The sequence below is a fragment of the Ostrea edulis genome, chromosome 5 (assembly GCF_947568905.1).
Source record: "Ostrea edulis chromosome 5, xbOstEdul1.1, whole genome shotgun sequence".
In the NCBI taxonomy this organism is placed as follows: domain Eukaryota; kingdom Metazoa; phylum Mollusca; class Bivalvia; order Ostreida; family Ostreidae; genus Ostrea; species Ostrea edulis.
The window spans coordinates 54,967,040-54,983,522 of record NC_079168.1 but is presented as its reverse complement, the minus strand read 5'-3'; the positions used below and the strand labels follow the sequence as shown (position 1 = coordinate 54,983,522).

Here is a 16,483-nt window from a genome sequence, read left to right as displayed (position 1 = left end):
ATCGGGTTGTCCGTCCGTCCGTCCGTCTGTAGACGCAATGGTTTCCGGACTCTAAAGCATTATCCTTTCCACCTACCGTCACCATATCATACATATGGACTACCCATGGGATGAAGATGTTCCCTATCAATTTTGGGGTCAAAAGGTCAAAGGTCAAGCGCACTGGACATTGAAGAAGTAATATGGTTTCCGGGCTCTAAAGCGTTATCCTTTCCACCTACAGTCACCATATCATACATATGGACTACCCATGGGATGAAGATGTTCCCTATCGATTTTGGGGTCAAAAGGTCAAAGGTCACGCGCACTGGACATCGAAGTAGCAATATGGTTTCCGGGCTCTAAAGCGTTATCCTTTCCACCTACCGTCACCATATCATACATATGGACTACCCATGGGATGAAGATGTTCCCTATCGATTTTGGGGTCAAAAGGTCAAAGGTCACGCGCACTGGAGATCGAAGTAGCAATATGGTTTCCGGGCTCTAAAGCGTTATCCTTTCCACCTACAGTCACCATATCATACATATGGACTACCCATGGGATGAAGATGTTCCCTATCGATTTTGGGGTCAAAAGGTCAAAGGTCACGCGCACTGGACATCGAAGTAGCAATATGGTTTCCGGGCTCTAAAGCGTTATCCTTTCCACCTACAGTCACCATATCATACATATGGACTACCCATGGGATGAAGATGTTCCCTATCGATTTTGGGGTCAAAAGGTCAAAGGTCACACGCACTGGACATTGAAGTAGCAATATGGTTCGGTTTGTCATGCCATTTGTTTTTTACACTCAGAAAAGAGGTAGTTTATACCTATTACCAACACCCTTTGGGAGATTGGGGTAAGCGGGGGGTATTCTTAGTGAGCATTGCTCACAGTACCTCTTGTTTTCTTCTATATTATTATTATTATTATTTTCCTTAGTAGTCCCCTCGATTTTCTCAGCCATTTCTCAATCGATTTTGATGAAATTTTCAGGAAAGATGTCTTTTGGTGAAGAGACTTTGTATGCTAAGTCGTGAGCAAAACATCACTTCTGGTCGGAAGTTATCTCCCTTTTAGTGACTTTTTGGAAGCTTGTCTTATCCATCTGTCTCCTCCGTAACTATCAAAGCTAGAGTCTTGAAATTTTAAGACAAGATAGCTAATTTTTCTAGTCTGGATTATGTTTCTAAAGACACTTTATCTTTAAATACATCAATATCAAAAATTGTTGACTAAAAATACAATACTACAGTATCTAAGCTCCAAATGTCCTGTTTATGTATTTTGCTTGGTGTTGAATATATTGCAAAATCTTTATATACATGTAGATCTACATACAGGTCCTTGTCCATTTGATCCTATTATCGCAATTCACCTTTGAATTAGAACGCTTTACCCGATATAGTATTGCATTGTGTGACGACATAATTGAATGAGACGATTGAACAATTTGAATGACATGTTTGATGTAATACAACAAGAGTTTTCATTGGCTGATTACAGCCCGCCCACTTTCTCGAGCGGATTCAGTGTTGCTGGAGAACTGTACATAGCTCTCTGAAAAGATCCACCTCTTATAAAAACCTTCCATTTACGGGTCACAAAAAGCTGCGGACGGTTGAGGCCTGAAATCGGTGTATTCTTGTGTTGCTGTCTCATAAACTCAATATAAAAAAATCTTAACATATTTTCCTACTATATACTTGCGTCCAAGCATACCTTCAAATATTCATTAAAGCCACACACCACCTGAAAACTCGCAGCTTCAAATGATTTCGTATGTTGACGTAGCCGGTCAATTCGAACTCTTGCTATTGGTATCTATTCATAAAATCGGTTGTAAGTTATGTATTCGCTCTTCATTTATTATCAACATTAATAGAAATTCAAACATTTTTGTACCAGTTTTTGTAAAGGTAAAATAAGCTCTATATGAACGAAAATGCTACATAAGCCCATTAGATGGAGACCGGCCGGCGCGGCCGCTCATGACTAATGAAAGCCGCACTGCCGCGCCGTGAGTTTAGCTATTTGAATAATTATCATTTAATAGGACTGGGGTGGTATATTATTTAAACAATTTAGCTGAAATATTTGTGGGGTATTAGTACACATCTAGACGCTATTGTGCCAATATGGAATTGAACCGGGATTCGAATTGACTGGCTACCTAACATGGCTACGTACGAAATCATCAAAAGCTGTGATCGAGTTTTTGGGTCGTATGGGGCTTTAATAAATATTTGAAGGTATGTTTGGACACAAGTATAGTAGGAAAATATCTTTAGAATTTTTTTTATATTAAATTTATGTGACAACAACACAAGAATACAACTTTTTCTCTTTCTTTCTTTGAAGTTTTTTTCCATTTAGCATCTGGCCGTCATGTTTTCAAATGCTGACTACTCCCGTATTAGGGAAGTTGGGCGGACTTATACATATGGACCATTGAGAGTTTCTGTTGCATTTCGCAATTGTATTTCAAACAGATTCAATTGTGTCGTCACACAACGCAATACTATATCGGCCAAAGCGTTCTAATTCAAAGGTGAATTGCGATAATAGGCCCCAATAGTTCATACCAACTGTATGTGAGTGAAAACTTGTGTCTTTCTGTTCATCAACTATACAATATTTTAAATATACCTCAATATGGATAAGCACTGTGGGAGGTATTAGTCCCTTTAAAACATATCTAGTTTAAATTGGGTGGCAAAGACTAAAACATTCTCATGTAGTTTAGATTCAAATTTGTTTAGACTATGACCCCACAAAACCAGTATTATTTACATAGGAATATTTTTGAAAAATCATCTCAAGAAAACAAAGCTTCATGTTTTCAGTCTACCTGTTGTCAATCTTTTTTTTGTGGCTGTTTGTAATTTTAATTCAGCTAGGTTATACCTTTTGAATTGTACGTGTACACTTAGAGACTTCATACCACATAAACTCAAAGGTCCTGATAAAGCTAGATAATAGATAAAGTCAAGGTCAACGATCACATTTGCACAATTGGTCAGTCTTAAACATTGTGTAACAAACATACCCTGTTGTAATGTAATTCATGTGTCCATATCTAGTGTACATTCAAATTTGTTCAAACCATTTGACATTTGAACATTGTGATTCATAGGTTTTTTGTGTAATCTTGTAGTCACAACATCATCAGGAAGTCAGATAACATTCCTGGATACACCAGGTCATGCTGCTTTTACTGCGATGCGGGAGAGAGGGGCCATTGTGACTGATATCATTGTTCTAGTTGTGGCAGCGGATGATGGTGTCATGCCACAGACTCGGGAGTCCATAGAACATGCCAGGAAACATCACGGTACATTCTATACAATCCATAGAACATGCCAGGAAACATCACGGTACATTCTATACAATCCATACAACATGCCAAGAAACATCACGGTACATTCTATACAATCCATAGAACATGCCAAGAAACATCACGGTACATTCTATACAATCCATAGAACATGCCAGGAAACATCACGGAACCTTCTATACAATCCATACAACATGCCAAGAAACATCACGGTACATTCTATACAATCCATAGAACATGCCAAGAAACATCACGGTACATTCTATACAATCCATAGAACATGACAGGAAACATCACGGTACATTCTATACAATCCATAGAACATGCCAGGAAACATCACGGTACATTCTATACAATCCATAGAACATGCCACGAAACATCACGGTACATTCTATACAATCCATACAACATGCCAAGAAACATCACGGTACATTCTATACAATCCATAGAACATGACAGGAAACATCACGGTACATTCTATACAATCCATACAACATGCCAAGAAACATCACGGTACATTCTATACAATCCATAGAACATGACAGGAAACATCACGGTACATTCTATACAATCCATAGAACATGACAGGAAACATCACGGTACATTCTATACAATCCATACAACATGCCAAGAAACATCACGGTACATTCTATACAATCCATAGAACATGACAGGAAACATCACGGTACATTCTATACAATCCATACAACATGCCAAGAAACATCACGGTACATTCTATACAATCCATAGAACATGCCAAGAAACATCACGGTACATTCTATACAATCCATAGAACATGACAGGAAACATCACGGTACATTCTATACAATCCATAGAACATGCCAGGAAACATCACGGTACATTCTATACAATCCATAGAACATGCCAAGAAACATCACGGTACATTCTATACAATCCATACAACATGCCAAGAAACATCACGGTACATTCTATACAATCCATAGAACATGCCAAGAAACATCACGGTACATTCTATGCAATCCATAGAACATGCCAGGAAACATCACGGTACATTCTATACAATCCATAGAACATGCCAAGAAACATCACGGTACATTCTATACAATCCATAGAACATGACAGGAAACATCACGGTACATTCTATACAATCCATACAACATGCCAAGAAACATCACGGTACATTCTATACAATCCATAGAACATGCCAAGAAACATCACGGTACATTCTATACAATCCATAGAACATGACAGGAAACATCACGGTACATTCTATACAATCCATAGAACATGCCAGGAAACATCACGGTACATTCTATACAATCCATAGAACATGACAGGAAACATCACGGTACATTCTATACAATCCATACAACATGCCAAGAAACATCACGGTACATTCTATACAATCCATAGAACATGCCAAGAAACATCACGGTACATTCTATACAATCCATAGAACATGACAGGAAACATCACGGTACATTCTATACAATCCATACAACATGCCAAGAAACATCGCGGTACATTCTATACAATCCATAGAACATGCCAAGAAACATCACGGTACATTCTATACAATCCATAGAACATGACAGGAAACATCACGGTACATTCTATACAATCCATACAACATGCCAAGAAACATCACGGTACATTCTATACAATCCATAGAACATGCCAAGAAACATCACGGTACATTCTATACAATCCATAGAACATGACAGGAAACATCATGGTACATTCTATACAATCCATAGAACATGCCAGGAAACATCACGGTACATTCTATACAATCCATAGAACATGACAAGAAACATCACGGTACATTCTATACAATCCATAGAACATGCCAAGAAACATCACGGTACATTCTATACAATCCATAGAACATGCCAGGAAACATCACGGTACATTCTATACAATCCATAGAACATGCCAGGAAACATCACGGTACATTCTATACAATCCATAGAACATGACAGGAAACATCACGGTACATTCTATACAATCCATAGAACATGCCAAGAAACATCACGGTACATTCTATACAATCCATACAACATGCCAGGAAACATCACGGTACATTCTATACAATCCATAGAACATGCCAAGAAACATCACGGTACATTCTATACAATCCATAGAACATGCCAGGAAACATCACGGTACCTTCTATACAATCTTACACACATTTCTATCAATGGAGTAGATTTTAATAGTATTATTTGAAGTTTTATTGCTGAAGAAGCACAAGGAATGGAAAAGTATGTAATATTAGTAGGAAAGGGATTCTGAAAGTTTGCTGTAACTACCAGCAAGTGTTGTGATAGGAAGGGCTTCTAGAAATCTGGAAGTTCATTGTCACCAAGTACTGTAGGGAACAATTCTTGTAGCTCTGGAAATTCACTGTAATCAAGTGTTGTTGTAGGGAAGGATTTTTCTAAGGTCTTGAAGTTCATTGTATTTAAGTTTTGCTGAAAAAAAAAAAAAGGATTTATGTAGGTCTTGAAGTTCGCTGTAACAAAGTATAATTGTTTATGTGAAGCTGTCCAACCAGCATATCGATTCATACATAAAGAATAAATGTGCTTAGTATGACTGCTAAGGCTCTTTTTTTTTAATGTACCACTCAAGTGATCAATATTTTCTGAGTATATGTTGTATGTTTAAAGAATTTTAAAGAGCAAATATTTCAGTGTATTATAGAATTATTGTAGATCATTCCTAGTGATGATTTTATTTCTGATTGGGTTTGGCACTGGTTGATGTTGCTGACAATTGTAAAAGATGGTGTGTTATACACGTATTATATAAAAGTAAATGCCAGAGTTTTGACTGTTTAAGTTGATGTCCTTTTGAGAGAATTAATATAGTAATGAAATGATTGACTGATTTACAGTCCCCATGGTAATTGCCATCAACAAAATAGATCGTCCAAATGCTGATCTGGTAAGTATGGGAAATGTTTCTGCATTTCTTTTTAGAATATAAATTGATGACTTAAAAATCAACTTGAAGTAAAATTATTGTAAAAAAAGGAGATAGGGAACTTTCCTTCTTAATTCTAATTTTAGTGGCTTACATAGAAAATGTGGAAACTCTATAGAAATCACATTGTCTGCCCATCTGTCTGTCTGTCATCACTTATGTTGTGGCACGATATCTTGCATGGTTTTCAATATAAAGCTTTCATATTTTATGCAAAGATTGTTAATGGTGAAGGTCACAAAAGACTATCAATTTGTAACTTGTGTTAATTGTGACATTTTAAGACTATCAATCTGTAACTTGTGTTAATAGTGACATTTTAAGACTATCAATCTATAACTTGTGTTAATTGTGACATTTTAAGACTATCAATCTGTAACTTGTGTTAATTGTGACATTTTAAGACTATCAATCTGTAACTTGTGTTAATTGTGACATTTTAAGACTATCAATCTGTAACTTGTGTTAATTGTGACATTTTAAGACTATCAATCTGTAACTTGTGTTAGTTGCGACATTTTAAGACTATCAATCTGTAACTTGTGTTAATTGTGACATTTTAAGACTATCAATCTGTAACTTGTGTTAGTTGTGACATTTTAAGCTGAAAAGTTTCAAGGTAGACATAACATGTCATATAGAAAGGTAGCTGATTATCAGATGACTTTGACATTTATAGATTTTGTAGTCACATGGTCAAATGTCAAGGTCACATTGGATATCTATTCCATACCTAGTACAATATCTTGAAAAAATTTCAACATGCCGCTTTCATATTCTACAAAAAGTGGTTGTTTATTGAAGGAAGACACCTTTAGATCCTGAACATCTGCCTGTCTGCCCTCACTTTTGTTGTGACTTGATATATTGGACATTTTTCAACAAAAAGCTTTCATATTTTATACAATTTGAAAGATACATGTATTTGATCATTGAATAAAGACATCTATAAGCATGTTGGTCATGGGGTTAAAGGTCAATGTTACAGCAGACCTCCTAACTAAGTTTACAACAGTTTTAAAAAAATCTTTTATATTTTACACAAAGGTATTGATCCTGAAATAGAACATGGAGATTTAATTGGGAAAAGTTCATAAATACTCCTCTTTGTCATAACAAACATTGATGGATTCTGTGTCATTTAATTTAATACTAGTACATGTAATGCATAAATTAAGTTCTCTGTCATTACAAACATTAATGAATTCTGTGTCATTTGATTTAGTACTAGTACATGTAATATATAAATTAAGTAAGTTCTCTGCAGGACCTTTCATGACTTTGTCAGGTTTCTAGTTTCTGTAATCGAAGATTATAGTACAAAAAAATTGGAAAGTCAATTAAAAGTAAGGAAGTAAGTATATGTTTTGTAGCAAAGAACACTGAACAGTCTCTTGGAACATGGTGTTCAGACTGAGTTAAATGGTGGAGATGTTCCTGTTGTGCCAATATCTGCTCTGAAGGTACATGTATTTATAGTTATAAGATGAAGTAATCTATATTTGAATTATGTAAAATTGCCTTCATTTTTCTGTGTTGATGGAAATAAGCCCATATGTTTATTAATTTACGTCCCTCTTTTTCTTACTCAGAAATCAGCTTGTTTGATTTTTTTCATCTTGAAATTGTCTGTCCTTCTGTGCTGTGAGGTTAAAGTTCATTACTTTAAAATTTGTACTTGAAAACTCATGATAAAATGACACTGCTTCAGGGTGAAAATCTAACAGAGTTACAAGAAACCATAGCTGTGCAGGCGGAATTACTTGATCTCAAAAGTGACATCAAAGGCCTGGTTGAAGGTCACATCATCGAGTCCAAGTTACATCCAAAAATTGGGTAATTATACACCAATAAGAAGGGAATGGGTGTAATAGGGTTTCCTATCAAGTCCTTTGCTATGAATTACATGATTTTTTTTAGTATGTTAATGAATTTCATTGATATTTCAAACTTTTTATTTGTTCATAACAAGATATAGTACTAAGATTTTAGCATCACTAGGTCATTTTGAAAAAAAGTTTTTAATCACCGGAATTGACTGGAGATATTGTTATAGATATATAAAAGTTCCCGCAATATAAAATTTAATAGCACTTTTGTAGAGGTGACTCTTCAAAACTCAAAATTCCATAGCACCTCAATAAAACTTAAATTTTAGTGTTCAAGTTTTTTAGAATCTGAAAATTGGCACTTTGATTGACCAGTTTTGAATTTTACTCTAAATGATTATAACATGTGAGGGTGGTAAAACTTATGATTTAAAAGTTTATTTCATCAGAATATGAATGGAGAAACTACACTGTAATTGTTTTAACAATTGCATTGTGTTTATTTATTCTTCACTTGTTGTAGCAATACAAAATAGTGCTGTGTCTCCTAATGACCATATACTTTCAAAATTTAATCAGGTTTATTGATAATTAAGACTGATCATTGATCCCCAGCTGGGGATACCCAGTGCAGTGTCAGTGCTAATTACTAAGTCCTCAAGCTGTGTTTTCATAACTGTTAACAATGGCCCTCTCTCTGGTAAGGTCTGTGTGATACCAAATCGATCACAAGTACTTGACATCTTGCGTAAACAATTTGCACTTAGATATCAAGAATAAATTTTAAAGGCCTAAAATATTACTTCAAGAGATGATGAGTTTCAAAAGATGAAGAGTTTGAGAAAATGTTAGTAGATTTGTTTATTTTGATGGGGAAAATAATCGGGACTGGGCGATTACTAGAGATTGATAACATGAAGAGATAATAGTTGGAGCCATTGAGAGTCTCATGTATTTTTTTCTGTTATTTTTTATAGGAAAGTTGCCACTATTTTAGTTCAGCGTGGTATTTTGAAACCAGGATCAATCATTGTTGCAGGGGAGGCATTGGCAAAAGTTAGTATATTTCATTATTCAATTCCTACAACTTTCAAATGCTTTGGCAGCAGTTTTACATCTATCATACAAGCATTCATCATTAATATGAGATTGCTTATACAGTATTATTTGTAAGTACAATAAAATATTTTTGATTTGATAACAACTTAATTTGACTGTCTGATGTTTTCCTGTTTAAAAATAGAAGTACTTTTAAAATTTTATCAACTATTTAGGGAACTTCTGTAGTTTGCTTTTCTTTCTAGGTTAAAAGCATGTCAGATGACAGGGGTGAGACTGTGAAGGCTGTCTCTCCATCTTTTTGTGCAGAAGTCACTGGGTGGAAGGAACTGCCTTTGGCTGGAGATGAGGTTCTCCAGGTCAAGGACAAGGTAATATGATTCAAGGTCGTATGCAGTCATATTAAGTGTCTCACATGTAAGAAATGTGGGAATACCATCATTGTTGGTTAAACAGGTCTAGACAATTTCTCAACATTGTAATCAAGAAGGATAACTTTAGATTGTATAACGACACAAAATAGGCAAACTTTTTGCCTTTCTGACCAATCACAGCCATCCAAGCATGCATGTATGTAAACAAAACATCATATAATGGTATACCTAATAATACATGTATCTTGAATTTTCGCATTTATTGAAATGCAAATAAACAGCTTTCTGCTTGTAAACATGGAGTATGGACTTTTGTTGTGTTGGATGTACATTTTGTTTTGGTAACAGTGATACATGTAGTTGATACTTAATTATCTCAGCAGGCTAAATGACGATTCATAAATTTTAAAAAGTTTGACACTTTTCTTTTAACTTTTTGTGCTTGGATACAGAAAACAGCTCAAGATATAGTAAAGTTGATTTCCGCAAAGAAAAGAATCAGTAAGGATGAACTGAGTGCTTCTGTAGTGGATGACCAGCGGCAGGAACATCAGAAAAAGATGCAAGAGTTACGTCAACTAAAGCATGAGAACTACAGGAAATACTTGAAAGCTAAGGATATAACGATTCAGTACGGATATGTCCAGTCTACTCTGGGGGAAGTCAACCTTCCAATAATTCTCAAAGGCATGTCATATTCAACACAGATGTCTTCAAGTTTTCGGGAAACAAGAAAAACAATGTCCTCGAAATAAAGCTTTGTTGAGTCTTTTCCAGCCACAAGAAATTATCTCCAGAATATGGAAATCTACAGTGATAATTTGGAACAAAACTTCTGAAATTTTTTTAATGTTGTGCAGTAACTGCTTTTATACATAGCTAAGGTATTTTTGTGGAGATTTATCCGTTTGCTTTAAGAAATACATGTAGATCTTGTTTTACAGGTGATGTGTATGGGTCCATTGAGGCTTTGTTGGGGATGTTCTCTACGTTTGATTCACAGCTATGTGAACTACGAGTTGTTCATCACGATGTAGGACCAGTAACGGAAGCTGATGTCAATTTAGCAGAGAGTTTAAATGGTAAGATAGATAAAAGATGGCTGTAAAATGATGTCAATTTAGCTGAGAGTTTTTAAAAATGGTAAGATAGATAAAAGATGGCTGTAAAATGATGTCAATTTAGCAGAGAGTTTAAATTGTAAGATAGATAGAAGATGGCTGTAAAATGATGTCCATTTAACTGAGAGTTTAAATGGTAAGATAGATAAAAGATGGCTGTAAAATGATGTCAATTTAGCTGAGAGTTTTTAAAAATGGTAAGATAGATAAAAGATGGCTGTAAAATGATGTCAATTTAGCTGAGAGTTTAAATTGCAAGATAGATTAAAGATGGCTGTAAAATGATGTCAATTTAGCTGAGAGTTTTTAAAAATGGTAAGATTGAGATAAAAGATGGCTGTAAAATGATGTAAATTTAGCTGAGAGTTTTTAAAAATGGTAAGATAGATAAAAGATGGCTGTAAAATGATGTCAATTTAGCTGAGAGTTTAAATGGTAAGATAGATAAAAGATGGCTGTAAAATGATGTCAATTTAGCTGAGAGTTTTCAAAAATGGTAAGATTGAGATAAAAGATGGCTGTAAAATGATGTCAATTTAGTTGAGAGTTTAAATGGTAAGATAGATAAAAGATGACTGTAAAATGATGTCAATTTAGCTGAGAGTTTTTAAAAATGGTAAGATAGATAAAAGATGACTGTAAAGTGATGTCAATTTAGCTGAGAGTTTAAATGGTAAGATAGATAAAAGATGGCTGTAAAATGATGTCCATTTAGCTGAGAGTTTTTAAAAATGGTAAGATTGAGATAAAAGATGGCTGTAAAATGATGTAAATTTAGGTGAGAGTTTTTAAAAATGGTAAGATAGATAAAAGATGATTGTAAAATGATGACAATTTAGCTGATAGTTTAAATGGTAAGATAGATAAAAGATGGCTGTAAAATGATGTAAATTTAGCTGATAGTTTAAATGGTAAGATAGAGATAAAAGATGGCTATAAAATGATGTAAATTTAGGTGAGAGTTTTTAATGGTAAGATAGATGGAAGATGGCTGTAACATGCCAAAAACTCATACAGATTGAAGGGAATTTGGAAAGGAATACTGGTGTTACAATGTAATAGAATTTGTCTTTGAAAACAAATTTTGCAGTTTATGTTTAAAAATTGGTAAATGAATAGGATTATTAATGTCTTTTAGCTCAACTTGTAGATAGACTAATAAATTTGCTTCATCAGGTTTATTGAATCAATGATATTGCATAATCATCTTATAGAATTATGGATGCAAGGCAGAATACCCACTAATAATTCAACAGGGCATTTCACATGAAAAGTGTTTGAATGTTGTATAATCAGAATGGATTATAAAGGAGAGAGAGCACTAGACCTTGTTGTTAAAGAGACGTTTTAGCAGTAGTTTCTTTATTGATGTATATATATTGTTAAAGAGATCATAACTATGACTAGAGGTCTTTTTCATGGTAACTGCTCCATAAAATCTGATGAATATTCATTTTTCTCTATGCCAGCTCAGTAGATACATGTACATATATACTTATATTTTTGGTATGAAACATGATTTTTATTTAATATGTATAATTGATGGTACATTGCACATGAGAAAAATTTCAATAATTTAAAACTATATAGACATTGAATTATTTTCAAAGTATCACTGAAAAGGATCTCGGGGCATTGTCAGTGAAAAGCAGTTTATGACGGTTGAACCAATTATATTAACTACCTTCAATCTGCATGAAGACTGAAGCTAGTAATTCAAACATTAATTTCCCTAATCTGTAGGCATGCAACTATACAAACAACCACATTGGTAGGGTATGGTTACAATCTGGTAGCACGATGATAATTTAGAAACAAATCTTGTCAATGACTGATATCCAGCTTGTTTACTGACAATGACTTATTTTTGTGAAATTTAAAGCATAAAGGTGATGCTTATTTTTCTTTGATAGCTGAAATATTTAGCTTCAATGTACCTGTTCCTGAAGAATTAAAAGTTGCAGCAAAGAAGAAAAGCATTGTGATTAAAGAAAATAATGTGATATACAAACTGATTGATGACCTCAAAGACAGTGCAAATGACCGCATTCCACTTGTAGAAGAGGAGTATGTTGTGGGTGTGTATGTCTTATTGTCAGTTTATTACTTTAAGAATAACTTCTTTGTGTTGTAAGCTTCTATGAGTATCACAAAATGTTCAAACTCATGAAATGTTTTACAGTAGATTATGAGTATGTTGGAATACTGCTTTAGATATTTTAATGGTTGCAAACATTAGAATGATAGAATCTATGAAATCTTATTCCTGAAGTTATATTCCCAGAAGTTGTAGTCGCAGCAGAATATTGATATGTGATATCATCTTTCGTTCATTCGTCATGAAAAAGACAGAGAGGACAGTTATTGATGAAAGTAGATGTCATTTCATTCATATGATATTAATATTATTCAAAATATAAACATACATGTACCTAACAAAATACTGTTTTCCTCCTTCATTTGGTCCATTTTCGTGATCCTTGACTCGTTGAGTTTGCATAACTGATTTAATTTATTCGTTCAAAGGCTGCACGCAAATGATGTGTCTGTTGAGGCACTCTAGAGCATAGCTGTTTTGTTCAAGTGAAGTTTTTGACAACAGAGCCCTGTAACCCCGACTTTTGATAGTGACACAACAAAACACACTCACTTTCATGGGTGCCGCCATATTTTCTGACAGAGTTTTGCGAATACTTAAAACGATTCCTATTGGTCCTCGATAGGTCACATAAGGTCATGCATTTTTTGAGTTATGCGAAAATATTGGTGTTGTGTCCCACAGGTGGTAAAAGAAGTGCGACTGACTGTGGGTTTCAGACGATGATAAATACTATTTGATATGCACTACTATGATAGAATAGAATAACAATAACGAGCATGTTTTTGTTTGCAACATTTTTTGGCATACATTCATTTATAGTTATTTTGTATTAAAAAATAAAACGAACTTTGTAATCAGGATCGGAAGTTCAAATTTGACAAGTGACTTGTAATGTCGTCCATAATGGCAATCAAAATACCGAAGAAATATCTGCCCTGACAGTATGTTTTGCCTATAAGTCAGACCCCTAACTTTTGCTTGATTTTCAACTCCCAAAACTCCGACTTATAGGCGAGTATATATGGTAATGTAATTTATCTCATACAGTTCATTGCAGTGGGATTTTCTAACAATGGACTTCAATCAAAAGTTAATTAGTGAAATACATTCAGAACATTTCAATGATATTGCAGGGGAAGCGGAGGTTTTACAAGTATTTGATTTCAAGTTCAAGGATGGTATAAGAAATGTTGCTGGATGTCGATGTGTTCAGGGTAACCTACAGAGGAAACTCATCTACAAAGTCATTCGCAATGAAGAGGAGATTTTCAGAGGTATTGTTGCTTACGTCAGTTCAGCTTACTTTATTTTCCCCTTTTGCAACTAGTTGCGAAGGGGATATAGCTTCGCTAGTGTGTGTGTGTCCGTTTGTAAGTTTGTGGACAAGATTCTAAGAGAACCATAAGACTGATGATGATCATACTCCTTTGGAATTGTATGAGGAAGAACCCAAGTGATTTTTAAGGTCATTGATTAAATATTTCTCAGAATTTGATTCTCTTAATATTATATTTAGGACTGAATTTATGTACAAGTTAACAGTACAAAATAATAAATGAATGAATAACTAACTTTTGTGTGCATATTTTGGCATTTTATTAATGTTAATGTACACAAATCGTTATGCATTATGTATTATTTTTCGATTTGAATTTGAAAGTGTCTAAACAGTACTTGCACAATATAATTTTTGAATTCCATAATTTTGAAGACACAGGTTTTAATGTCTTTATCATAAAGTTTGTGTGTATGTTGCAATATAAATAAGCATTGCCGTACTTACATCTTGAGGTGTTGTTTGTTATTTTGCATTTTGAAATAGAAAGTGATTTTTGTCAACATTTCTTAAAACATTGATACATGTATATCATCATAGTATACAGGTCGTGCTAATAACTTTTTGGTTGGTAGTATATTGATCCATTTCGTGCCAAGAATTTTTCACTAATATGGAGACATCACCATTACTGGTGAAGGGTTGCAAAATTTAGGCCAATGCTTGGCAGTTGCAGTCTTTGAGCAGGGAGGGATCTTTATTGTGCCACACCTGCTGTGACACGGGCTTAAGTTTTTGCGGTCTCATCCAAAGTACCGCCCCGTTTAGTTGCATCTTATTACAAGCAAGGGGTACTGAGGACCTATTCTAACCCAGAGCATAGGCCTAATTTTTGCAGCCCTTCACTGGCAATGGTGACGTCTTTATATGAGTGAAAGATTCTTGAGAGGGACATTAAACAATATACCATCTGTTTGTGCAAAAACTTTAATCTTGGCCATAATTTTTGAACAAAGAATATGTATATTCACACACGGACAGATGGCAGTAAACATGCTAAAAACCTGATCTAACAGATTGAAAGAGAATAAGTGTTCATAGTTGCAAATGACGAGCAATGAATTTCAATAGAAATTAAGCAGAATATAAACATTGAATGTAAATATGATACTGTTCTCATGAAGACTGAGATCCAGAGAATGAATTATTGATGAAATAAACAGGTCCACAATGTACCATAATGACCTCACTAACACAGACTTGTGTGTATTTTACCTGAAATTTACCATGATTATTGCAAAGGTCAAAGGAATGCTGCGGTCATTATTAATCTGCAATATACCTTCATATATAACATGAGAAAACTGATACACATACATGTATCACTAGTTTGTCTAATGCAACGATAAAGTCAATAACTGATAATTCAATTTTATTTATAATCATAAAAATTCAATATAATATGTTGAAAAAGAAATTTATAGATGACTGAAGAATATTTTTCATTCAATGTGACCAATCATCTGCATTCCAAGGTCGATACAAATGAAAATGGTGATGCATTATACAAGTAAACCTCTTCCACCTCTGTGCAGTTTTCTTGGACTGTGGGTAGAATCTGGTCGATCAACATTGATCTAACTGCTTGAAATATTTTTTTTTTTCAAAATAAATCTAGTATGCCGTGCCATCTCTCTCTTTTCGTCAGCCAAAACATGTAGGCGTACATATAGTCCGTTTCGGAAATAGCCATAATGTCACGTTGACTTATTTCGTAGCTGTATTGGTAAACAATCGGCTATATATTTCTGATCCGTAGTATAATAGAAATAGTTTTTTTTCCCTCAGTGTCGAAATGTTTGAAATGTAAAAAGCCTTGGCTTTTATATTTCAAAACAAAATTTCTCTACCTTAGAGTTTATCCTGCAACCTCCAAGAAAATGCTATCTCTATTTAAACTATATCTATGTAAACAAAGAATAGATAAATTACTATTACACTGCAAAGTTATTGTATTTTAGGTAAGCTGGATTCTCTAAAACACCATAAAGATGAAGTGGACTCGATTATGACAGGCAAGGAGTGTGGTGTCCTAGTGAATGACTCTAAATTCATGTTTGAAGACGGGGACATTATTCAGTGCATTGATGCCAATAAAGTGAAGAAGACAGTTGATTGGGCCCCAGATTTTTAGTTGAGAAATAAAATCTTAAAAATCACATTTTAATTTCCACTTTTTATTTGTTTAACATGTATTATCACACTGTATAGTGCCTATTTGAAAATTTTGTCCATAGCTTGTCAAAAGCAAAGTTTATACAACCATTCCGCCAGTTCTTTAAACTCATTAACAAAGGAATAGATGCCATCAACATAAGCAACATTTGTCTCATAAAAACGTTCAGTCATATATTACAACTTTACACT

General features: G+C 34.2%; 1 protein-coding gene across 1 annotated transcript in view; it reads left to right on the top strand.

The window, feature by feature from the left end:
- Positions 1-16,277, top strand: part of LOC125652112 (translation initiation factor IF-2, mitochondrial-like) — a 27,197-nt gene extending 10,920 nt beyond the window's left edge. Inside the window, exons 8-18 of the mRNA XM_056164853.1 lie at positions 3,147-3,323; positions 6,208-6,257; positions 7,670-7,759; positions 8,008-8,132; positions 9,103-9,181; positions 9,430-9,555; positions 10,011-10,245; positions 10,503-10,640; positions 12,593-12,757; positions 13,914-14,054; positions 16,078-16,277. Coding sequence (XP_056020828.1) covers positions 3,147-3,323; positions 6,208-6,257; positions 7,670-7,759; positions 8,008-8,132; positions 9,103-9,181; positions 9,430-9,555; positions 10,011-10,245; positions 10,503-10,640; positions 12,593-12,757; positions 13,914-14,054; positions 16,078-16,250 — 1,499 coding nt within the window. The 3' untranslated portion in view covers positions 16,251-16,277. The remainder of the gene's footprint in view (positions 1-3,146; positions 3,324-6,207; positions 6,258-7,669; positions 7,760-8,007; positions 8,133-9,102; positions 9,182-9,429; positions 9,556-10,010; positions 10,246-10,502; positions 10,641-12,592; positions 12,758-13,913; positions 14,055-16,077) is intronic.
- The last annotated feature ends 206 nt before the right edge of the window (positions 16,278-16,483 follow it).